The sequence below is a fragment of the Euwallacea fornicatus genome, chromosome 12 (genome assembly GCF_040115645.1).
Source record: "Euwallacea fornicatus isolate EFF26 chromosome 12, ASM4011564v1, whole genome shotgun sequence".
Classification (NCBI taxonomy): Eukaryota; Metazoa; Arthropoda; class Insecta; order Coleoptera; family Curculionidae; genus Euwallacea; species Euwallacea fornicatus.
Window position 1 is genome coordinate 1183341 of NC_089552.1, and position 24233 is coordinate 1207573.

Sequence of the window (24233 nt, forward strand, 5' to 3'; positions counted from 1 at the left end):
AATGTAACGGGCATAACGCAATTCTTGTAGTTTATGGTTTCAATTAAAATGACAGTCACACACTGCTAAAAACCCATTCTTACGCTTATCAGGGCTTACCACGCAATATAATGGTGAAACTTTTCAAAAAGGTTGTCACCAATGATATTTTCTTAACTAAAGAGAAAATAGGAAAGAAATTGATAAAATAAGTGAAAAGGAAGGAATCATTAACAACACCGTTTCTATAATACCTCTCAATTTATTGACTCAAAAAAAAATACAAAAACCTGGTAATACTAACCGAGTATGCGAACAAAACATACTCGGTCTTTATTTACCCCATTTTATTATAGGCTATAATGGTGATTTCATTACCCGAAACCCAGAAACTGCACCATTAAGTCGGTAACAGATATTTGAGTTTTTCCTACAATCTACGTAATACTATAACCATTGGACGAGGTGTACTAATACTAAGGAGATTAATAGTAAATTCGAGTTTTATATACTAACAATTTAAAAGTGTGTTCATCATAGATACAATCTCTTCTGGGTCAAATGCATGATTCTTGAATGAAGTTCAAGAATAAATTTTCAAGAACCCATAGAACTAAAACTATAGTTAAACTTTTGTATGATTATCAAACCTGAATTCTTAGATCGGTTATACAGCGTGTCCCATCGAACGATTTTAAAGTGGCAAGGTCTGTAAAAAAGCAGCCATTTTTATTAAATTACCGTGTGATAATCATGGAAACGAGTTATTTTCAACAGGACACTCTGTATAAGCCAACGATCATGTCGTTTATTTCAGACATTGTCAATATCGTGTGCAGAATTATTTATTAAAGAGGAAAACCTTTCCAGTAACGGCAGCTAATACTAGGAGTATCAAGAAAACCGGTTAAACGGACTGCGTATTCTGAAAAATTTTGCTGCCTTGAATAGTGGATGTAAAATAGTTCAATATTGTCATTTTATCGCTGTAACGACTACATCTCGGAACTGATTTATGTCTATTTATTGATTAATAAGCACCTTCATATCAGTTAAAACCACACCAACCCATTAACATTGCAACTATTGTACTGGATGTGTGTTGCAATACATCAAAAATTAAGTAACAGTAAAAAACACATATAAAATTGTAATAACGAAACAAGCACAATTTGTGTTATATTGTATTATACAGAAGTCCAATCATAGGGAAATTTTCAAAATTTTCAGAAATGCATAAAAGACGGTTAGTTTTTGAACTAAATCCCCCTAAACTAATTCACACTCCTCACATCTTTCTCAGAAAGAACTTTATACAAACTTTTTGATAAAACTTTGTCATTAAAACATAACTTGACTACACTATCTGCTACAAACCCTCAAATAGTCATATAAACTAGTAATTTAATAAGCCAACCACGGATGATACTGCAAAGACTCTTTAGATCGGTCACCGTAGTCGTACAAAACCTTCAACGATCATTAATAAACCCTCTCAAAGACGTAATCAAAACTTACCTCTTCGCCTGGTTTGATATTCTCTTTGGCCAGCAAAACCAACCTGGGGATCTTATCCACTATCAAGGTTTTAGTGACAAGATTAGGGTTGCTTCGTGAGTGATTCACTAATCGTCCAAAACGTCCGGTCTCTTCGGTGGCGTCAATGCTGGAAATCTCAAAAGTTGACTAATGCTTAAAGGCAAAAAATCCACTGACCAATATTGTGTGTCATTATGTTTAAAATAGTACATATAACAGCCAGCATTCTCATTTTGAGCATATAGCTCTTCCCTGCTTTTAGCCTCAAGAATATCCACCAGCTCTCCACTGTACTCCACAACAAAATCCCCCTTTTGGAAGTTTTTGGCTGCGACTACCCCTCGACCCTTATCTTTAAATAATCTCACCTGAAATTCTGTTTTTTAAACAGAAAATCTTGATAAAAAATAACTTTAGGCACCTCTAAACCTTCTTCAATTTTATTCCTAACCATTTCTTCTAAGGCCAGCTGCTGCTCTTCTAGCACAGTTGTCTTTGTCTTTCTAATTGAGCGCCTGACCGGAAAATACTCTACAGAAGTCTTAATGTGAACTTATGCCCACTTTAAGAAATGGCACTGTCATACCTGTTAATTTATGTTGCCCATTGACTTTAGTATTATCATTATTGTTGACTTTTGGCAAATCTTTAGATTTCAAACTTGTATTTTGAGTAATACTGTTTCCTATGTGATTGCTGAGTAATCTTTAATGATATGCAATTATCAATAAATCGATCAACATATGGTTAAGTAAAAACCTACTTTTTTCTAGCCTTAGGGGCTGGAGGTTGACAATTTAATGACCTCTTGCAGTTGTTATCCTCATTACTGTCGCTCCTAAGTTCAATTCTATGGGGTGTAGGTGGAGAATTCATTGCACCATTTGTATTTTGTGGCAATTTCTGTCTTTTGGTTTGGATGCGAAATGGGGTTGTAGGAGCAGTGGCTGTAGCTAAGGAAAATCTTCTTGAACTATAGCAATAATGTTGCTTCAGCATCAATTAATTTTGAGGAATGGAGGAACCAAAAAATGTATAGGAAGTATCGAGCTGGTAAAATCAAGATAGTTTAGTACAATCTACTTCATTTTATAAAGGAGTAAACTTGAGTCAAACAACTAGAGCAGAAGTAATAAGCAACAGCAGTGAAATGAGTTCTCTTGATTCATTCGTTTTGGAAAAAGGCAGCGATATGGAAGCTGAAAGATACTAAATATTTTTAAAAAATGCCATTTTTGGTACTATTACTATCTACCTAATAAAGCAAGGAAATTATATGGTTACCTGTTTTGTCTGAAAAGGGAACTTTACAGCAACAAACTTACCACGAACCATCTTTATGGTAGTGTAGAGAGTGTATAAACAAACAGTACTAATTATCTAGGGATAATACATTAATTCATAAATCGACTGGAAATGGGTCTCTACACAAGTAGACTTCCTTGTATCATTGGGCTTAAACTTTTCCGATCATCACGGTTGTTAATTAAACTTTCAGCTTTTTACAAGTTTCTCACATCGCCTAGACATTAAATTACTAGAAACCCCATTTAACTTCCTTCTATTTTCAATCTTTTGTTTTTACTAAAGGAAATGCAATGGACAGCACGCCACCGCTCTGCATTTCAATTTGATCAACAGTCATTGTCAGTTTACCGACGTAAAGAATGACGGCCCTTTTGATTGGCTGGGTGACATGTGATTTAAAGCGGGAAGTTTTAGTTTTCCAATAATCACTTTGTTCAATTGGAGAACGACAAATTTTACGAATGTTGCCAGGAAATGTACGAATTAGTCGAGAATTAATCAAAATTAAGGCAGAAAAAGCCGATTAAGAGCAATTTATTTATCATTCGTTTTCAAAGGAAGGGAATTGTCAAATAAATGTCAAAGGTCACGAAGGAAAATCATGACGTCATAAGTCAATCAGTTCATTGTTGTGATCGATGTGTTCTTGTTTATCCGAATTAAATATAAAAAATGCAGGAAGATGTAGAAAATGGTACGTGAACCGCCCATTGCTTTAACATTATTCTCATATTTCCACTCATTATTATTAATATTCGTTGAAGTAATTGATAAATGAGGAGAGTTTTAATTGACGAAAACGTACTATTGTATTTGTTTTGCGTGGGTCGAACAGGAAATGTCAGTGCCATAGGAAACATGTTATTTATTTGGAGTATTTCGTAAGATATTACTATCCTAATGCTTAAACTGTTGTCAAAAAGCACTGAAACCCAAGATAATAAAATGAAATTCAGAGGCACTACCAAAAAAAATTCATGTATTTTTCTGGTTTTTAAGCAATTTCTTTTTCCTCTTTTGTTTTTATCAAACCTTACTTTCGTTCATCCAGCGATGCCAGAATGTATAATATTTCTTAAGTTCTCTTGACATCACTTATTTAATATAACTTTTATTGCAGTAATCTCTAGAAACATACGTACATTTCAAAGTTCTCAACAAAGAGGTAAATTATTCTCGTGTTTTTAATTATTTGAAATGTTTGTAAGTAGACAAATTAATTTTTAACATTAAGTTAAATATTTCAATAATGATAATAGAAAAAAACAAAAAACTGGCAATACTGTTTTTGAATTTGTTTATGTCTTGTTGCCAGTGTTGCCGGATGGTTCCGATAATCTCATATTCTGATAATAATGCGGTGGCCCTCATTGGCAGATGTTACAAGCCCCAAGGTACCCCATTTACCTCACCTTTTCCCCATGCACCAGGAAAGTTAGAATTTTAAGTTAGAGTCGTAAAATATCTTAAATACAAATGTAGGATGTTTCTTTATATTTATTAATTATGTTCTAATGAGTTTATTGTTACATATGTGAGGAACTTTAAATGTAAAAGTTGTAGGACGACTACTAAATTATCGCCGTCATTAATGTACATATGAGTTATACCTTTGTAAATACAAGGTATTCATCAAATTATCAATATCAAAAAATCTTTCATAAATGGTGTTAGTTAATAAAAAATATGGATTTGATGAAATTATGATTTGATAACTCTTGGTAAATACCCCCTTTTTACTAGGATAATTTTCCTTACAGAACTTAGTAAGAATGTTCCTAATTCAACTTCCATAGAAGCCAACATATGTTCAGGCTGTCTCAACCTTCTAGATGATGAAGAATTCATCTCAGCACTTGGGCAAGAATGGCATATGGATTGTTTCAGGTGAATTCAAAAATTCAAGAATTCTCATTTATGTTTCATAATAGTTCTACTCTGTTCAATAAAACCAAACCACAAAAGCCAACAAGCAATTATCTACTCTTAGATGTTCAGCATGTGATGCAGCTCTCTCAAACTGGTACTTTGAAAAAGATGGTCTCTTGTTTTGTAAGGACGACTATTGGACTCGCTATGGAGAAGCTTGCCAGCAATGCAGCCAGGTCATTACTGGACCTGTCATGGTTGCAGGTGAACACAAATTTCATCCTGAATGTTTTTGCTGCTGCTCATGTAGTGCTTTCATCGGAGATGGTGACTCATATGCGTTGGTGGAGAGATCAAAGCTCTATTGGTAAGAAAATACTAAGGAAATTTTCTTGTATTTTTCTAAGCATATGAGTGTGGGAATTAATTTTGACAGTGGCAAGTGTTACAAGAGACAAATGCAGCCTCTTCAAAAAACTGTCAAGTTTCCATTTGCCAGAAAACCACATTCCATAAGGCTTGTGGAGGTGCCCAGGGGTCAGAAGGGCATTCGAGTGTCTAGGGATGTTATGCTTTCAGGGGATAGTCAGTGTTTTACCATATCTGAGTGAGTTCAAAGAAAGATTGTCATCAATATGTTGTCATTGTTTTTTTTAACAGTATGTATTAATTCCTTAGTAAATTAGTGTTTGGGACTAATTGGGGTTTAATGTGATGATTAATAATGAGATAAGGATTTTTGGAGATAATTATACAACTCATTTTTGGTGTTACATAAACATATCATAAGATTTCCCCGACTATTTTTGGGCTTATTGTAATAAGATTTTTTATATTGGTAATGAGCTGTATGATCATTTCAAGTATACAATAGTAGAACCCCCTGTATATTAGTCACTTATTTTCCCCTTATTTTAATGTTAGTTTAGGTTGCAATTTCTTAGTTTCAATTAATTTATTATACCATGTTCTAGCATTGTTGTTAAATTATAATACTCCAGAAACACACCTAACTGTACTAATCACTTCCTTTAGGTTAATATGGAAACTGCACGGGAAGCTTCTGCAGGTGGCTTTTGCCTTAATAACTTCAGCTTTCAATTTTTGCTGCTTTAAAGCCCCATTTTGTAGGTAGGTGTAGTTTTTTTATGCCTACCTTTAGCTCAAATAAAACTTCTCTTAATAAAAACAATTTTAGGCTTGACGTCAACAATGACCTTATGTCTTTGCACATCGGCGATAAGATATTGGAAATAAATGGGATGCCTGTAAGGGACACGCCTCTAGAGAACGTTGAGAACCTTTTGAGGTATTCGGACACTGTCTTGCAAGTGAGTTTAATGGGTTCAACAGCGGTTGATATCAGCTAAAGTCTTATATGGAAGCTATGTATAACGTTTTGTATACCCTTAGAAAAATAATAATTTTTTTCAGCTAACTATAGAGCATGACCCGGATTCGATTTCACGTAAAATCTCGCAGCTGACCACATTATCACCCAACAACAGTCCTCTGACAACTACCAAGAGTGATACAAACATTCCGACCAACAATAACATTCCTCTATTAGACGTAAAATCATTTGGTTCAAATGATTCAGTTAACAATGAAAAGACAAGAAGCAGTGAAAATATTATTTGTGGCGCAAATGAGCACAAGGAAAACAAAAAGGCGCGGTAAGCCACTTATTCTTACTACTTCTTGCCTTTTAAATAAAGTTTTAGGGGCGAAAACAAGGAGCGCTTATATAAGAGAAAGGACGAAGGGTATATGAGTGGGACTAGGTCGCGACAGCTGCGCAGGAAAAATCATTTGGCTGAAAGAGAACAGACATTGGACAAGGAGAGAAGCTCGTCTATGAGCAGGCTTTTAGATGAGTGAGTTAGAGGTTTCTGTAGCTTGAACTGTTGATAAGGAATTTTCCCTTAGAGCTCCAAATTCGAAGCGCTGTTTGGACCTCTCCAGGGCCTACTCATTCCTGGAGCCAAGACCCGCTCAAAGGGTTTTCAGGGCATCAGATTTAGTGAAAGGGGAGCTTTTAGGGCAGGGCTTTTTCGGACAGGTGTTCAAGGTGCTTTTTTTCGTCGGATAAATCGATAAATTTGATAGATACATTGCGTATTTTTATATAGGTTACAACCAAAGATACTTCGGAGGTTATGGTGCTGAAGGAGCTGTACAGGGTCGATGAGGAGGCTCAGAAGAATTTTTTAAAGGAGGTTGGTGTGTTTGAGTTGAAAAGGTTTGGGTCTCTGACTTTTAGTTGTTGCAGGTGGCAGTGTTGCGGTCTCTGCATCATAGCAATGTGCTTAGGTTTATTGGGGTTTTGTATAAGGAGCAAAAACTTCATCTGGTTACTGAATATATTTCAGGTAAATTTTTCAGGCAGTGTCGCAAGAAAGTTGAGAATTCTCTTCTATGGGCAAATAAAATAAATAATGAGAGGTAAACATGACTTGTTTTTCGCATATTAAGAATAAGCCGCTTTCTTGCAAAAATAAGTGACATTCATTATTTCAAGAACTGTTTGATTTACGTATAGAATGTGCTATATGAAACATGCTTAGAAATAAATAAAGAATTCAAAGATTAATTATGATAACGGATTTGCTTTTTAAAATAATAAAAAAAAACGGTGGACTTTCTGGGTATACTATACAGCAATTGCTATCGTTATTACGGGTTTTACGAGGTACAATTTTTCAGGTGGTACTTTAACAGAATTATTACACGACTCAACGCAACCTCTTCCTTGGGAGCAGAGGGTTTCATTTGCCAAAGACATAGCCGCGGGAATGGCCTATTTGCATTCCATGAATATTATCCATAGGTAAGCATTGTACATAACTTTCATGGTTCACGTCATAGCATCCAGAGCATTTTTGTTTACAGAGATCTTAATTCTCACAACTGTTTGGTGCGAGAAGACAAAACTGTGATAGTAGCCGATTTCGGTTTGGCCAGGATTATTTCCCATGCCACGAATAGCGTCAGAAGATCTCCCAAAGGTGCCTTAACACCCTTTTCAAGGTTTTATTTTAATTGAACATAATTTCTAAAATAGGTAATTCGAGTTCTAAGAATAGGCAAGAACGCAAAAAACGCTACACAGTTGTGGGTAATCCTTATTGGATGGCGCCGGAAATGATGAAAGGCAACAAATACGACGAAAAAGTGGACGTTTTCAGTTTCGGCATAATTTTATGCGAGGTATCATACGCGGTTAAAGCTAATTTAACTCGTTTTATACTGTGATAATTTGGCAGATAATAGGGCGAGTGCAAGCTGACCCGGATTTCCTTCCCCGATCGAACGATTTTGGCCTAAACCAGTCGGTCTTTAAGGAAAAGTTCTGCCAGTCTTGTCCAGAACCCTTCTACCAAATTGTATTTTTGTGCACTGATTTAAATCCCGACCAAAGGTAGCTTTCTTAGCGTATTTACTAGTTTTTATTTAAATATACGTTTGTCCTAGACCTCCATTTGAAGTAATGGAAGTGTGGCTAGAATCTCTTTCGATGCATTTAGCCGTAGGCATGCCTCTTCCTCCAGATCTAGTTTTTGATATACATCATTATAGAGGAGTGAGTCCCAGCAGCTCTGGCAGCACCACTCCCGAAGGTAAAAATATTGTCAGTTTGTATTTTAGACCATCATACTGTTTTTAACTCTGTTTTTATTTCTTAAAAATAGTGTTACGCAAATGAGGAATATGTAAATACTTAAAAATTTTCAAGTAGGAATTTATTTATGTTTAGTTTTTTTACAGTGTTAGCTAGTAGTCATAGTACTATGCACTAGACTTCACCGTTTTTTTCTTTCATCAGATCTTAGTACATTCACGCTTCAATCACAATTCGCTTTTTCACAGGCATTCCTTCAGGCCACAGAAGTCCGGCCTTAGAACCGATCACTGAAGGTAAACCCACCAATACCACATTAAAACCAGAAAAGAAGGTTTTAAATCCTGAAATCGTGAAACCCATAATCAAAGTGCCATCCAAGGAACATCTTCCTATTGACAAACCCTTAAAGCCTATCATCAAAGTTTCCAGTGCCAATAGCTTAAGTGCCATTACCTGTGATACTGCTAACGAATATAACCAATTGATGGATGTTAGCGCCAAAGAAGAAACTCCAACTCTTTGTCGCACCTATGAAAACCTAGACTTTTTAAAGAACGACAAAATGTTCAATCGAGAATCTGAAAAGACAGTTTGCGTGAAGAACCTCGCGACCGCTACCAAATCCAAATCGATGGACAAACCTCAGTTCCTCGATAACTGCACCAACGACAACAACTTGAAAGCCAAGAATTTTAATGTCGATCTCAGGACCGTGCCCAAAAATTTCACAAGAAATCGCTTTATAAAAGACGTTGAAGATACTGGACAAAAGCATCAATTGCTGGCCAAACAGACCAACTTGCCCTCTTCTAATGTAAAAGTTAACAATGTTGCTTTGGGAAGCATGAAATCACCACCTTCCGCGGTTACTGAGAAATATGTTAATTCGGGTAGAGGTGGTGTTAGAAAGTGTGTGGCTGTGCCCGACTTGATTTCTTCATCTTTGGTTTTTGAGGCCAATGCGCATGTTGGGCCTGGAGGAAGGAGTATGAAAGAACCCTGTAGTTATTCGTTAAGGTAAGATTGTGTAATTAGTAAAGTAGAAATGCCAGTTGTTCCTTTTTTGGAAAGATAGCAAAATATCGTTTTTGAATGACAATAATAATAATTAAAGAATAAGTATAATCTCTTAACATTTTTTTTTAATCTCAGTCGAAATACCACTGAAAGATTCAGCCTCCCTAGAAGAAGGTACACTAAAGACTGCGAGGAAAGTTCCGTACCGAGGCGAACGCCTCTCCTCCAACGAAAAGCCCCTTCAGATCGACTCATTTATCATGACATCAGCGAAGATCTCCAGAACAAAGATGATGAGACTTCGGGGATTTTAGCCAAAGTCCTTAGGAGGACTCCAATTTTCGAACGCAAGACTTTCAGGCCTAACGCAGAGCCCCTGAAAGAGCAGGAAATCTCCAGTCAATCAGGGGCTTGTACGAGCGGGTTTAAGGGTCCCGGTAGCAATATAGTGCGCAACATCGTTGATAGTTTCAATAGGAAGAGCGGAGGGTTAAGTTTCGGTAATAGAGGAACTTATGGAAGGAGTTCATTAAGGGTGGTGGGAAGTCCTAAGGTGAATTTGAAGGGGGTGGTTAGGGGCGGTTTGGAATCGGAATTCACGGCTCTCTAAAATCCGTAACGCTTTATGTATTTTGATATTGGAAGAACTGTAATAGATGTTAACCTAAATCTACTACCGCAGGGACTTAGATTTGCCAAGGCAAGATAAATGTGCGTAATTTGGTGGCAATTTGTTAATTTATTCTACCAAAAACAATTGGTCTTTTAAAACCGGAAAAAAAGTTAAATTCTAAGTAGTATAGGCCGTCTATATTTCTCGGTAAATGTGGATAACCTTTTAAGTTATCATAGAAGATAAAACAAACAACTGACCCATACGTATACGAAATCTGTGACAGTGTTGGCCTATGCATATACGAAAAGTAGCTTAAAACCTTCCGATGTAACTGATAGTATTAGTGACAAGAACAAAAATGAAATAACGTTTGCCAGACGGCGACAGCTATTATCTACATAAATTGAATATGTGCGCAAGCCCCAATCCAAACAACATTTTATAATGACGTCATTTATTTACTTTTAATACCTGCGTTAAATTTAAATAATTAATGAATTTTTTTCTAGTGTGGTCACACGTGTCTTTCAACTTCTGGCATTTTTTTCTGCCTTATTTTATACTGTTAGAAGTAATTTTTTTTTTCAAAGAAAATATGAATCTATGGACATTTTTGTGGTACAATTTAATGTACCGGGTATTCAATTAACGGAGGTCATCAGCTATATCTCAGAAACGAAGAAAAAAAGAAAAATACTTGAAAAAATGTTTCGCCATTGCTATGTTGCCAGTTGTACTGGAAAGGAATGATATTATAGGAATTTTAAAGAGCAACCTCTGCATCTGAAGCAATTTTCGAGCGACTGGTCTTCAAAATTTGCAATTTTTGTGTATTTAACATCAAACATCGTATGACTACCAACAGAACATATCAATTTATCCACGACATGCCTCTGGTATTTCAACGCTAGTGGTTTTTAAATGATTACCCCTTACTATTAAAGTGTTATCTGGGTTATATTTTTAATTTTTGAAATACATATAGATGATAACCTCTGCTAACAGGGCATCTTATATATGGTGCATATCCTGAATCTCGTAGCCCTCGTATTGAATATAACCAATAATTGAAAGGTGCTTGTTAGTATAATTTGATGTTGCAATGCAATGTTAAGTAATGATTATATCCACTTATGAAGTTCATGCTTTATAATATATTTGAGAATACTGTGAACTTAGGCTCAAATTCCCGCTTTATAGTGCGTTTTTGAAGCATCCAAAAGTAAGATTTTTCGAAGCAATCGGCGCTTTGATACGCAGTTATAGCAGGGCCAAACCTATTTTGCAATTCTCCATTTGTTATTAGACTTAAGCTTAGTTGAAACTAAACAATTTACTAATTTACTACTGTGATAAAGCCTAAGTATTTTTCTTAGTATTTTAAGACTATTCCAAATAGCTATGATACGAATGACGTACTTAATTCAAATATTGCCATATTATAATACTGTGTGTATTCCCGCTACAATAGCGCAATAATTCTTAAGATGTAAATCTTCGGGGTGTAGGATTAAATTCTCTATTGTCTTATGCTTAGTTCAATTAAACTACATTACGTTCGTTCAAAAAATATCGTTGGTAAATAAAATTATAGCGAAAAACTGGCGCCCATAATTGCCAATAACACTTAATTCCAAAACAATTTTTTTGCATTGAGCTTATTAGTCATATCATTACGCTATGTGGATGGTTTTATGATGATAAATTTGTTTGACTTGTGCATTACACGAAATAAGAGGCCTGAGGCCGAGGATAATTCTGCACCCTACTGATTAAATAAAGCTCTCTTGAGTATTACTAATTCTCTATAACGTACTAATGATGCATTTATGTCGTAGTCTGTTATAGTTTTTGATAAATGATGTTTTACAAGATTTTGGTAGAGTATTCTATCGAGACACTTGCGGCCTTTGTTAGAAAAATTTTTGTCCATACGTAATGCTTTTAGGGCTTAAAAAAGTTGTTTTCCTAATTGGTTTTCTTACCTTTAGTAGTCGGTGAAATAGTAATATCTTTTAGGGAATATTTATATCCAACATTCCTAATAATTTTTCACAAAAGCTCTCACTTTCTAGTATTAGTTATTTAGTGTAATCGTAGTAAAGTTTGTTTCACTTTTTGTATTTTATATATGCAAATATATTATACCATCGTTATGAAATACATTTTGTAAATAAAAATTATGTTTTAAAATAGTACAGGCTTTGACTGTTACACTGAGTGTGATAGGGGTTCCCGTGGCCTTGTAGGTTCGTCTACATATCTGCATCTAGAGTTGAAATAATAATTAAATTTTTTTAGTATATACATACGAGCAGGGTCAGCATTCGCAAGCCTGGTGGCCTGGGCACAATTTTGAATCACTGCCTCTCTACCACCAAGAAAATCAACCGCCAACCTCGCACCCAGAGAAGGTCTGTACTGCATACAGGGCAACTGTTTTAAAGATTTGGGTAAGTATTAGAATCTTAATAGCCCGTGTATGGATGAAAAACACATTCATAAGTCCATTCTGCGAAACGACCAAACTTTTCTATCGCGTTTTTGCTTATGCAACCAACCATACATCAACCCTCTTCCGCAATCGCTCGGAAACGTACACTGAAAAACAACCCCAAGGCAAATTGGGACTTCTCCGCTGCAATTAACATCATTGAAAGCCTTCAAACTTCAAAAATGTGATTAATAGCTTCTTCAACTACAATATAGAAATGCTTTGGCAAACTACACGAAATACTTGCCGTGATTAAGGGACGTTAATCTTAGCAGCGCCTATTTTTAACCCTCGGTAAGCGATCGTCAATAATTTTGAAATTTTGCGTTGGTTGGCAAAGGGCTGAAACTTGCGCAAATAGGCCCCATCGATTTTCATGAAAACGGGGATTCTGTTACCTGTCTCCTAAATGATGTTTTAACAGTTGCTCTAGTTTTTTTTTGACGAGGAATATTGGTCTTGCAGTCACCTGGAATTTGGTCAAGACTCATTGTTGAAATTTGGGGTCGTTAATTTGTGGGAAATAATAGTTTTTGGTATGTTTTTATGTGCGTGTAAATACCTAGTGCATGCCCTTTTATTATCAATCAACTCTAAAGTATACATTCGAATTTTATAATGCTTATTATTATTAAAAGCTTCTCGTGAAACAGTAACTAGTTTTAGATTAATAGCCACCACCTTCTTTAATTACTAACAATTGTTCTAACAATTGAAGATGCAACTTTCTTGACTATTTTTGTCGCTTTTAGAGCACAAAAGACCATCGAATGAGCAGCACTGTCAAAGCCACATTTTCAGACAACATTAAAATAAAAGTTAATTGGTAAATTTCATTTTAATTGTCGCTATTTTGTTATAGAGCATTTTGTCATTAACTCGTTATTAAATATTGAAATGAAACGTGTTTATAGGCGATATTCCTGTTACTTGTAGATGTGGCATGATTGATGGCCGTATTCGTCACTATGCATGCAGTTGTGCGTCATGAATAATGTATTAATTCCTAATTAAATAAATAAATAAACTTTGAAATAATTATTTTAATAACTAATGCCGAACGAACGAGCCGGCACTGGTACGAAGGTGTGGGCCAATAGCAGGGGTTTTGCCAGATGCCTCTGCCAGACGCCTCTAGCACCAGCCAATGATCTAACGTTATTTTTATCAGTTGGTTTTAATACGAGATTGAAAAGGCAGCTGAATTCATTCGAAAAATAGTTGAAAGTCGCTTTTTTTTCAACAAGAAATAGATTAACAGTGGTGAAAACTCAGCAATAAGGTTTTTTCACTCAGTTTCAGCGAGGAAAACTAGAATTCCACGTAAGTACCCCACTTAGTCAGGCACCCGCGTGAGCTAGCAGGCACCGAACCAATGTTTGTACGTTTTTTCCCAATATCACCTTTATAGATTCGATAGAGATCGCGATATTGATAAAACATAAATCTTATGGGATTGCTCGTACCAGTTGTCGTAAAGGAATGGGCGAAATTATAGCTCATGCCGTAGTTCGCATCAAACGTATCAGTGCCTACAAGAAAACCACCCACTTACCGTAAATGACAACATTGACCACCCCCTTACAAACCCCTAAAACTATACATTGTTAGGACTCTGCCAGTGTTACCCTAAGTCCAATATTAGCTTAAAATCACTGGCTGTAGGTTGTAGCTCCTTAGTAGGTCAAGCACCATAGTTTAATAAACAGATTAATAGTCATACCCCCTTTAGCTTCAGGGATAACAACACTTTGTCCCTTTAAAGGTTTAATTCGTCTCTGAAAGCAAAGAAGATGACTGACAGAAAAGCCGTGATCAAGAATGCTGACATGTCCGAAGACATGCAGCAGGATGCTGTGGACTGTGCGACACAGGCTATTGAGAAGTACAATATTGAAAAGGTGAGCAAATAGAAGTAGTCCTCTTAGTTTTAGTAGCAGTTTTGTGCCAAGTCCTGATAGGTATTGTGATGGGACGAAGCAGAGAGTTTGTTGACTTTAAATTAACATAAAGCACCTGGACTCTGCTTCACACTGTTTGTGTAACAGAAGTTGCATAGAAAAGAAACAGTTTCCACCCTTATTGGGAAAATAACTATTTCTCAAGCAAGAAATATATTTGGTGAATAACTGACATGTTTTAGGGATAGAAGTGTGCTCTCTTAAATGGGCCATTTTATACTATTGTCATTTGACTTTTATAAGGTCAACCTTTCTGTATTACTAATACCACGTGTACAACTAGGCAATGATAGGAAATATCTAAGTAAGTTTGGCGTTGCTCCTGTGTCACAGTTATTTATAAGAAATTCATTAAGGCAAGATTGACATAAATTTTTATGACGATTTTGTAATTTTTTCATTCAAAGTCCTGATTTTTGAGCCTCAGGATGAATCTCTTAATATAAAGTTTGTTTCGATTTAAAAAATATGTTGAAAAATGCGTGAAATACAGATTTTACCGACAGGCTAGACTTTTTCTAAAGTCGAGATAAAAATGATTCCATCTTAACAAACATAAAGCCCCTTAGTTTCATACAGGAATAAGGAATTAATACAAATCCATCACATTCTAGCAAATGGAAGCCATGTTTTTTAACGGTTTTGAAGACCTTTTTTGTATTGCTTTGCAGGAAATATCTTATTGACCTTAATCAACTTTTTATGATTAACCCTCCAAGACCATAAGACGACCTTTCAGACTATGAAAGACACATGGAGATTATATTATTCTCAAGAAGTTCATGACTGAATTCGGATGCTAATTTTCAATATCCTTAATTCTATTTACTTGGATACGCCCATTTAATATTTTACTATGGATCCTACTGGTATTCCCACTTGATTGGTTTATTTTATAACATAAATACAAGCAATTAAATGTTTGGAATAAATGTTAGTCAGTTGAACGGCTTATTGTAATGATGTGATATAGCACAAGTAAATAGTATATTATGCACCAAAATGTTTTGCTTAATTGACAATATGAGGGCCATTGCTTTTTCTTGCCTTAATTTGAAGGCTTTGTTGGTGCATATCGATTAAAATTTGCTTAAACGCTTTTCTGTTTTTTTTTTCAGGACATCGCAGCATACATTAAGAAGGAATTTGACAAAAAATACAACCCCACCTGGCATTGTATCGTAGGCCGAAACTTCGGTTCCTACGTGACGCATGAAACTCGCCACTTCATTTACTTCTATTTGGGGCAGGTAAGTTGGCAACGTTTGAGTCTTGAGCCGAATCGAACAGTGTAAAATAGCATAAGGCGGGACAAAATCCGTCATTTTGTTGTACTCAATCCGAGATTAGTAGTAATGCAAAATTAGTTATTTCGGGAGATATTTGTTTCGTTTTGTACCTTTAGGGACAATTATGAGCTTTAAATCTAAGCAAAGTCTTTATATTTCAGGTGGCAATACTCCTGTTTAAGAGCGGATAAATGCATGACGCAGAGCTAAATCTCATTCCCATCTCTACTCCCTTTCCCTCAACAGTATTCTCTTTAATTTTGACCCTGCATCCCGTGTAAGTGTTTACTTATATTTTAACTTAATAATTTGATCTGAGTAGTTAATCAGATTGTTAAAATCAGTGCTCACCGTGAGTTCCTGGACAAATCCGCGAATGATACAGGACGTTTCTAAAAGGGGTTAGCTTAAAAGTTTAAAAATAATGTTAGGAAACTTAACGTTTATTTTGCTATAGTATTTTTTTGAATAAATTTATTTTGTTGACATATTTTTCATTGGTCTTCATTTTGGAGGGTTTGGGCCGGTCTGAGGCGGTCCAAAAACATAGTTTTTCTTTTGTGATTTGGTACGGATGTGTGTTTGAAGCATTCATGAAGCAAATGTTTTGCGAATTGTGATAGGATGATGTCTCAACGCACAAAGCAATCTACGTTAATTCTTCTTAACTGAAGACGGTTGCTACCTATCAGGCTTTAAGCTCGTCAATCGTGTTAGTTTTTGAAAGAAAAATTGCCTAAAATGCCAAAATTGAAAAAATATCTTCGCAGTTGTTGTGGAAGGCCGAGATGAGTGTCTTCGCAATTTTATCAGTTGTTGATTTAGTAAAAGAAGCTTATAGAGTTGATGGTTTCATGTGCTTTTGCCTACAGCCCTTAAAAGCCTAGTGTTCTAACTTACACACAAATTTAACTAAAACCACCTCTCCAATTCCTTCCCATGAATCGTTAAGCGAATCTCTGTTGTTAATTCCTGTAGCAAGTAAGCCTTCTATTTATATACTGGGTGTTTCATATTTTACTTGCAACAGCCGTTAAGTTGTTTCTTAAACGGCGATCGAATTTACGATTCACACTTAGAGAATTTTATGACACACCTTGTATAACTATGGGTCGATTATTTATTATACATATTTACAACTTGCAAAAAAAGGTGTGCAAGTAAACTATGTTTTGGTCAAGCGAAGTTAACGTTGCTTGGCATGGAAAAGTGATCTGATATGCATACCACTTCAATGTATATAAGCGTCCAATATAATGCAATAAGTTCTCTTAAAGAGTCTTTGCGTTATGTTGATGCTTCATTGGAAATTCCATAGATATAGACGTCATCAGTGTCTTCGTCCGTTGGTTGACTTAACTTTTGTATACTTTTACTGAATCTAAAATTTAACACTTAACTATGATTTTGCCATGTACTAGATGTTCCTGTAAAACTTGTTATAACCGGATAATTTAACTTATTTTTAAAGAAAAAGTTGCCTTCGCGCATTTGTTTATATCTGTTCTTACATGGATCTTGCGTTATTTCCTCTTAAGTATCGTACGGCTCATTGGCTTTGTTTCTTGCCAAAACTACTGTTTTTTCAGTGTTCAAATATTTGTCATTCTTTATTGTATTGAAATATAATACCAGTTAATGGATATTGGACATTTGAATTATTTACCCGTTTACTAGTCACGATAAAACGAAATTACTAAACTCGGAGTAACTTAATAATATCTTGTCCCTTGCGGAGTTAAGTCTAGATAATGCCACCAACGAATAATTTGTAACCCACACAGGAAGGTGCTTTTTCAAGGCAGGAAACAAACTTTATCAAACTTATTATGAATAAATACATTTTGTTTGTTCATAGTAAGACTAAAACTGTTGTAGCGGACAAGATGGGCTTTTTTCATAAATGTGTAATGTGCGTTCTACTGTATAGATTTCAAAATAAACTGTAAGTACCTGTATTAGGGCCGAATATCAAGCTTTGGAAAGTTGGTAACTACTATAACCTTGGTGCATGTGTTATCAGCCATTGCCTTATGGCCCATATAATAAACTAAGGCTGAAATCTAAAAAGCCATTAAAACTCGCAATAATATGAGGAAGGCGAAGGAAAACTGATACATGATTAACTTAAATATGTATGCATGTGCTTGTTGCATATAAAGTACCTGCACGCCTTATTGGGTGTGAATATGGTTAAAATACTGCTGCTTTCTTTCTTGGTCCTTTTTCGCGTTCCTGTGAGGTAATACAAGAAACTTACTTTTATAGGATTTCAATTTTATAGGGTGTCTCTTTTCAACAGACACAACTATGAGTTGGTTTCAAAGACGCCCTTAAAAGTATACTGGAACGTTCCTTCGTTTCAATGCAACCCGTTCAAGTTAAATTTCACCACGTTATTGGACAAATTTGCCATTCGTCACAACGAAAACGATAATTTTAGGGGCCACGTAATCAACATTTTGTACGATCCTGGCAACTTTCCTGCGATTTTGAAGCACGAAAACGAGGTGTTTCTGAGGTAAGCATAATGTATTGCGTTGCTTAAAAATGTGCCCATATCTGGATGGTTTTGCAGGAATGGGGGGGTGCCGCAAGAAGGCAATGTAACAAATCACCTCAACGTCTACGCACAGATTGTGGATCAGCTCATGCCAGATCGCACTTTTTCAGGTATTTATTAGCAGTAAGGAAAACATTTTTACCGCGTTTAAGAAATATTACTTTAATTTTAGAAATGTTTGCTTTTTTTACTATTTTAAATACGAAATATTTAATTGAAATTTTGATGGCACCTTTACTGCTTATCTGTAAAGGTGACTTAGGTTTTGTTGCGAAAAACTTGTACGGATACACGCTTTTGTTGTATTGTCTGTGGTAAACGCATTGCACGTTTGAATTTCAAGAGCAGGGTTGTAAGGAGCCTTTCTAGGGGATTTTTGTCTTATGAGCATGTGTTCGAAATTTAGTTTTTGTTCGTGCTTATACATTGTCATAGTTACTCGACCATGTTTTCAACCATTGAAATTAAAATAGAAAAAAACATAAGAATGAAACCTACAATATGAAAAGAACAAAATTTCATCATCAGTATCCTCTTTCACTAGTTAAATGACTTACGTGGCGATTTATCATGTTTCTTCGAAACAAATCACTACACGACAGTTACACGACACCCACTTTCACTCACTAAATGTCAGTTACACGAGCCACACGTTCACTAGTCTTTGAAACGCTAAAACATAAGATTATCCCAATTAATAGTTCCAGATTGCGAACATCTTGTTCGCTGCCGCGTTACCACTCGACTGAATCATCCAAGGAACGATATCGGTACGAAAACATGTAAAAAACTACATAGCTTGCCTTTTGCAAAGGTACAACTCGTAGGTCGTACAATAAGATCGATACCGATGACTTTGAAACATACAAAAAACTTCTTTTGTAAACGCATAGCTCATCGGTTTAAAAACGATAACGATACGTGACACGACATGATATACAGAGTGTCCAACATTACAGATAATATTTAATAAGGATTATCCAGAATTGGGATTTTTTAAACTGAAAGAGATGCAGACTTTATTGAATGGGAGAAAAGCTGGGGGAAGGTGCACAGGAATAGCTTCAGAATGCAAACAAATCTACAAAATTATTTTTGATTGTTCGGCATTACGGAAAATGAAAAATAATTTACGTAATGTTTTGGTTTTTATCTCTCTTTTCATAATAATGGAGCTAAAGCAGTGCGCATCTATGAACATCTTTATTTGGAAAGTGTGTTCATGATAAGCATACATATAAGGGTAATTTCATTACGCACATAATATTTGCGTGTTTTTTTTTTTTTTTTCATTTTTGTTCATTCAGGTCTGGCCATAATCGACTTCGAAAGTTGGAGACCAATCTATAGACAGAATTGGGGCCTTTTGGCCTCATATAAGAACTTATCCGAGACGATTGAAAGGCAAAAACACCCTTTTTGGCCTGAGAATTGGATAAAAAAAGAGGCCGCCAGAAGGTTTTATAAAGCATCTGATTAAAAATAACATTTTTAAAGTTCCTTCAATCTTTAAGGTTTGAGGAGGCAGCTGGTAAATTTATCAACGAAACCTTAAAGCTCTCTAGAGCTCTGAGACCAAATGCCACTTGGGGTTATTATCATTATCCTTACTGTTTTAAAGCGAACGATCAGAGTCAATGTTCCAAACAAGTTTTAGAAGAAAACGACAGGTGAGAAATTGCTAATATACTAAAATTTACGTGACCACATGCCGTGTTTCAGATTAAACTGGCTCTTTCAGCAATCAAAATCCCTCTATCCTTCTGTCTACCTGCAGGAGGCTCAAACACCTGCTGAAAGGGCTCAATATATTGAAGCTTCTCTGGAGGAGGCTTTGAGGATTAAGAGAAATTTGAACGATCCTGATAAAAAGATTTTTGCATACTTTTGGTACAAGTTTCAAGACACTGGGAAGTACCTTTCAAAGGTAAGAAGCCTGTTTTCCTTTAACAGTTTATTGCTTGAAGTGCGGTTTTAGAAGGACCTATTTCTGCCTCTAGTAGTACTTGCTTCACATAAGATAGACGGAGTTATTCTTTGGGGTGCCAGTGCGGACGTAAATTCGAGATCCAACTGTTTGAAACTGTATCAATATATCGAGAATACATTTGGACCTACGTTGAATTTGGCCTAGTGGAACGAGGTGGCTTTATGCTTTTCTTCTTAACATGTCTTTACCTATGTCAACTTTCATAACGTTAGAAATTCAGGTTCTCATTTAGCTGCTTTTTGATATAACCAACAACAAGAGGTCTTTTTCTATGGTTTTTGACGCTTTTCTCAGCGTGTCAGGTAATCTTAGTGGCAAGTAAAATGAATAATAATTTTTTTACGTTTTTATTGCACACAGTAAATAATGATCAGAAATTTTAACTCAATACATAGTAAATTCATACGTATTAAAGGAATTATCTACTTTCCTTATTAGCTATATAGAGGTATGTATTGCATTGTTTGAGGAACATATACATAAAATTTTTATGTACTATACAGAATGATTTCAAAAATACTCAATGAAAACTAAATTTATTTATTACTAATTACCTCACTAAAAGGTTTCTTCTACCTTACAAACTGGATGATAATTTAAATTGCCTAACGGCCCTTAGTTCGCTAGCTTTTCTAGCTTGGGTCAACCACTTGTGGCTCAAAAAGGGCCTATTTCGATTAATTTCCTACTCTATTACCGGCTGAGATTGGCTAAGTAAATTTGTTTGAGATCCGTCTTTGGCGAGTTTTCGAAGAGGGCTGCCCTGTTTTGGCCTTCGCCCTTCTTCACCCAGTGGCCGTACACTCTAAACGCGCAGCCGTCTACAACCTAAAACGTCCCAAAATTGCCGCTATTAGAAGAGGAAATCGTTGGGTTGTAAATTATTACTTTTCTGAGCATTTTTATTCTGTAAGGATCACATCTAGCAGCTTCGATTGAGAGAGGTTCAGGCGTGAACCGGAGTCTTTGGATTCGAACCATTGCACGCACGAACAGGATGGCCATTTTGAATTTTCTTCGGGCGTCGAAACCGCTGATTTGTAGTTTCTAGATGAGGAGAGATAATGTTGAATTTTGGTTTAGAGAGATTTTAACGACCAGATCTTACTAAATGGGTATATACGTTAAAAGGTCAATTTCTCCATATGTTAAATTTCGTTATTGATCAATCCACTAGGGGCTAAGTACTCGACTATGGTTATAAACAAACTCAAACCTGATAAATTTTATAGGTTAAAGGTTATTATTAAGTACATTACAAGGCATTAAGCCAATGAGGTTAAATAAGGGCCGAGGGGTGACTCGCTATTAAAAAATGCACAGTTGCAGTTCTGTTCAGAGGTTTAGTAAGTAAATCTATAAGCTTATTCCTGGAGCATGCTTACTTAAATCTCAAGAGATATGGGAGTGAGTCACTCCTCGGCGAAGTAACACCGTTAACTAAAAATGAAATCTTCACACATTATTTAGATTACCAAAGCTAATTCTGATATCATAGTCATCCTGCGCGAATTCCTCCTCAGCGACTTTTTCAACGTGGAGATATCTTGATCCCACAGTTGCTGAGTTCAACAACAATAAAATTATTAAAACCATCACAATGGACAATTAATGAGGCTTCTTTTTATTCAGCTTAATAAACCCATTTATGTACGTATTTAGGATTTTCAAGAAGTTAACCTCGGGAAATTTTAACAAACAACATTGAGCTGCACGGAATATAAGCCAATTATCGGTTCCAGCCTTTTCTACTGATTTACTCACTAATAATAAAGAAGCATCGGGGCAAAATATTTCTAGTTTCTAAATTTAATTTTAATACAAAAAAGGTAATACTTACTAATGCGAATTGACTAATAAATAAACTTACCACAGACTGGAAAAATTCGTGTTTTAACGCCTGATTGATGCTGATCCTTTGTTTGGGCTCAGTAACCAATAATTTCCTAATCAAAGCCTTTGGATCCTCTATAAAGAATCCTCTTACTAACAATATAACAACTAAAACTATTAAGTTTTTCAACCTGAAATGTCAGTCCATTCAGGAGAACTAAATGAGTATTTTCCCTCCATTATGTTTCTCAACATCACCATTTGCTTTCTATGCCAGAAAGGTGGACATCCCACAAGCCTACAATCGATTAGTTAAAGGAATAATATGTGGAATTATGAGAGCACTTACAGAGTATACATGATGACTCCACATGCCCATCTATAAAGACAACAAACAAATAGGGATTGAAATACAATGTTTTTTTATATACTACTTTTTGTACTGAGGGGGAAATTAGATTGTTGATGCTATTTATCTTTTTAACCCTTTAACCAACTTCGATGACTTTTGGTTCCATTTGTGGACAAATTTTTCAAGAATATAAAAACTTTTCATCTTTCCAAATGTAAAACTAGTGAAATTGTTGGAATATGATTCTTAACTAATGTAATCAGAAAACATTGCTTCACAATGCACAGGGCCTTCAGAGGAGACTTTACACCCCCTTTAAATTTTTCATTAATGTGAAAACTGACACTGAAAGAAGCCAATTAAGGATATCAAAGATCTCTTTAAATGTACAACAGTGACTTCCCCCTCTTTTATACTTACACATCCACTTCGAAGGAATACCCTGGTGCATCATCAAACATGTTAGTTTTCAATGTCTCTGGTGCCAAATATCCAGGGGTGCCACATAAATCTAGAGCACATAGATGCATTATTAAAAAAACCTTTTGCACATATTGTATTATCCTCACCATGCAGCATTTCGCCCTTTTGTATCACCCGAGCAAATCCAAAATCTGTGATCTTAACATTTAAATTATCATCCAAGAGTATATTCTCTGGTTTCAGATCTCTAAAACACATTTAAAGATAAAGCCTACAAATTTCATTAGCATTTTAACTTATACCTGTGTACCACTCCTCTAGAATGTATGTGTTGAACCCCTTCAAATACCTGCCTCATAATATAGCGTGTTTTTTTTTCGCTGAGTGTTACTACAGAGGTAAGATAGTCAAACAATTCTCCATGTTTGCATAACTCGAACACTAGGAAAATGAATGTGGTAGATTCAAACACGTCTTGCAGCTCAACTGAAACATGTCTCATGTAATTGCATTTTGGATTTTTGCAGTTACATCTTACTGATGTAGGGATGACCAGCCACTAGGCGAAGAATGCTAATTTCTTGGCGGGTGGCCTCAACAGAAGAGTCATCGTTGCTTAAATCGATAATTTTAGCAGCATATTCTTTGCCAGTTTCTTTTTCAATGCATCTCCTGACTGTTGAAGAAATGCCTCTGTAACATCCACAACATTTAAGCCAGGCATTAGAGGCATGCAAAGGCTCACCTTCCGAGTATTTCTTTGGGCTCATACTTCGCGTAAAATTCCTTAGCTGCATCCTTATCGGGGAGCTTATCATATTCTTCTTCTTTGGCCATGGTCTCTCGGAGTTTCACTGTCATCGATGTGGGTGCCAGAGTTCTAGTTTGTCTATAAATAACTAAGTAAACTTTCAAGTACTTTTAAAGGTTAATCTTGGAATTCCTGGACAGGAACAATCGATTTTTTGGGCTGTTGCGACTCAATTGAGTCAGTTGCATTCCAATTTATGCAAATTCGAACCAATTGGTTAATTGAATTTGAAACGATTATTAATAGTACAGCTTTTTATTGTAAAGCGTGGTATTCCTAATTTCGCATTTATCTATTGAGTTCGGGCTTGTAACATAAACAAAGACATTAGAAAATAATGAAAAGGTGCAAAATAATTTGCTGCTTGATAACCGTCACAATAAAGTAGCACGTAGCATTGACAGTTTGACATGTAACAAGATTACGGTATTCTTGAAGTCAGGTAAGTCGTCTGTGCTGTTGTGGCACATGTATACTATGTAGATATAGGTTTTCCATCTGTAAAGTAAGGTGATTGGACTTTTCGCTAATTTTACTTTATCTGTGAAGTCCCTGGATTCCGTT

The 24233-nt window shown here is 35.7% G+C and overlaps 5 protein-coding genes across 13 annotated transcripts; 3 read left to right on the forward strand and 2 right to left on the reverse strand.

Moving 5' to 3' along the window:
- Positions 1–221: 221 nt before the first annotated feature.
- On the reverse strand, positions 222–18996 carry LOC136342389 (histone-lysine N-methyltransferase Set8-like). Of its 3 annotated transcripts, none has more exons than XM_066288136.1 (7): positions 18818–18996; positions 2282–2471; positions 2105–2223; positions 1940–2049; positions 1696–1886; positions 1498–1645; positions 222–1449 (listed from the first exon to the last, which is right to left on the reverse strand). In XM_066288136.1, the coding sequence occupies exons 2-7, from the start codon at positions 2392–2394 to the stop codon at positions 1384–1386; spliced, it is 747 nt and encodes a 248-aa protein (XP_066144233.1). In that variant the 5' UTR covers positions 2395–2471; positions 18818–18996; the 3' UTR covers positions 222–1383. The 3 variants fall into 3 exon arrangements, with proteins under 3 accessions (XP_066144233.1, XP_066144230.1, XP_066144232.1); XM_066288133.1 differs by lacking the exon at positions 18818–18996 and adding an exon at positions 2844–3162; XM_066288135.1 differs by lacking the exon at positions 18818–18996 and adding an exon at positions 2844–3162 and having other exon boundaries at positions 2282–2482.
- On the forward strand, positions 3439–12148 carry LIMK1 (LIM domain kinase 1). The gene is made up of 18 exons (XM_066288120.1): positions 3439–3520; positions 4587–4713; positions 4817–5062; positions 5132–5302; positions 5731–5826; positions 5894–6026; positions 6130–6371; positions 6420–6572; positions 6625–6766; positions 6828–6914; positions 6968–7067; positions 7402–7525; positions 7588–7703; positions 7760–7905; positions 7962–8116; positions 8170–8315; positions 8566–9337; positions 9473–12148. Exons 1-18 carry the CDS (start codon positions 3499–3501, stop codon positions 9945–9947), a joined length of 3453 nt encoding a protein of 1150 aa, XP_066144217.1. The 5' UTR covers positions 3439–3498; the 3' UTR covers positions 9948–12148.
- Positions 12834–17342, forward strand: LOC136342394 (dynein light chain 1, cytoplasmic). Of its 3 annotated transcripts, XM_066288145.1 has the most exons (5): positions 12846–12983; positions 13200–13273; positions 14213–14348; positions 15527–15658; positions 15859–17342. In XM_066288145.1, the coding sequence occupies exons 2-5, from the start codon at positions 13218–13220 to the stop codon at positions 15886–15888; spliced, it is 354 nt and encodes a 117-aa protein (XP_066144242.1). In that variant the 5' UTR covers positions 12846–12983; positions 13200–13217; the 3' UTR covers positions 15889–17342. The 3 variants fall into 3 exon arrangements, with proteins under 3 accessions (XP_066144244.1, XP_066144242.1, XP_066144243.1); XM_066288147.1 differs by lacking the exon at positions 13200–13273 and having other exon boundaries at positions 12834–12983; XM_066288146.1 differs by lacking the exons at positions 12846–12983; positions 13200–13273 and adding an exon at positions 13600–13770.
- On the forward strand, positions 17409–20481 carry LOC136342385 (hyaluronidase B-like). Of its 4 annotated transcripts, none has more exons than XM_066288128.1 (7): positions 17409–17642; positions 17982–18218; positions 18276–18370; positions 19568–19718; positions 19775–19930; positions 19983–20187; positions 20239–20481. In XM_066288128.1, exons 1-7 carry the CDS (start codon positions 17527–17529, stop codon positions 20392–20394), a joined length of 1116 nt encoding a protein of 371 aa, XP_066144225.1. In that variant the 5' UTR covers positions 17409–17526; the 3' UTR covers positions 20395–20481. The 4 variants fall into 4 exon arrangements, with proteins under 4 accessions (XP_066144225.1, XP_066144226.1, XP_066144228.1 ...); XM_066288129.1 differs by having other exon boundaries at positions 18000–18218; XM_066288131.1 differs by having other exon boundaries at positions 18141–18218.
- Positions 20482–20581: 100 nt separating this feature from the next.
- Positions 20582–24075, reverse strand: PhKgamma (phosphorylase kinase gamma). 2 transcript variants are annotated; one of them, XM_066288126.1, is made up of 11 exons: positions 23604–24075; positions 23397–23551; positions 23161–23344; positions 23005–23105; positions 22856–22946; positions 22433–22462; positions 22275–22381; positions 22121–22218; positions 21726–21812; positions 21139–21297; positions 20582–21078 (listed from the first exon to the last, which is right to left on the reverse strand). In XM_066288126.1, exons 1-11 carry the CDS (start codon positions 23717–23719, stop codon positions 20944–20946), a joined length of 1263 nt encoding a protein of 420 aa, XP_066144223.1. In that variant the 5' UTR covers positions 23720–24075; the 3' UTR covers positions 20582–20943. The 2 variants fall into 2 exon arrangements, with proteins under 2 accessions (XP_066144223.1, XP_066144224.1); XM_066288127.1 differs by lacking the exon at positions 21726–21812 and having other exon boundaries at positions 23604–24073.
- Positions 24076–24233: the final 158 nt, after the last annotated feature.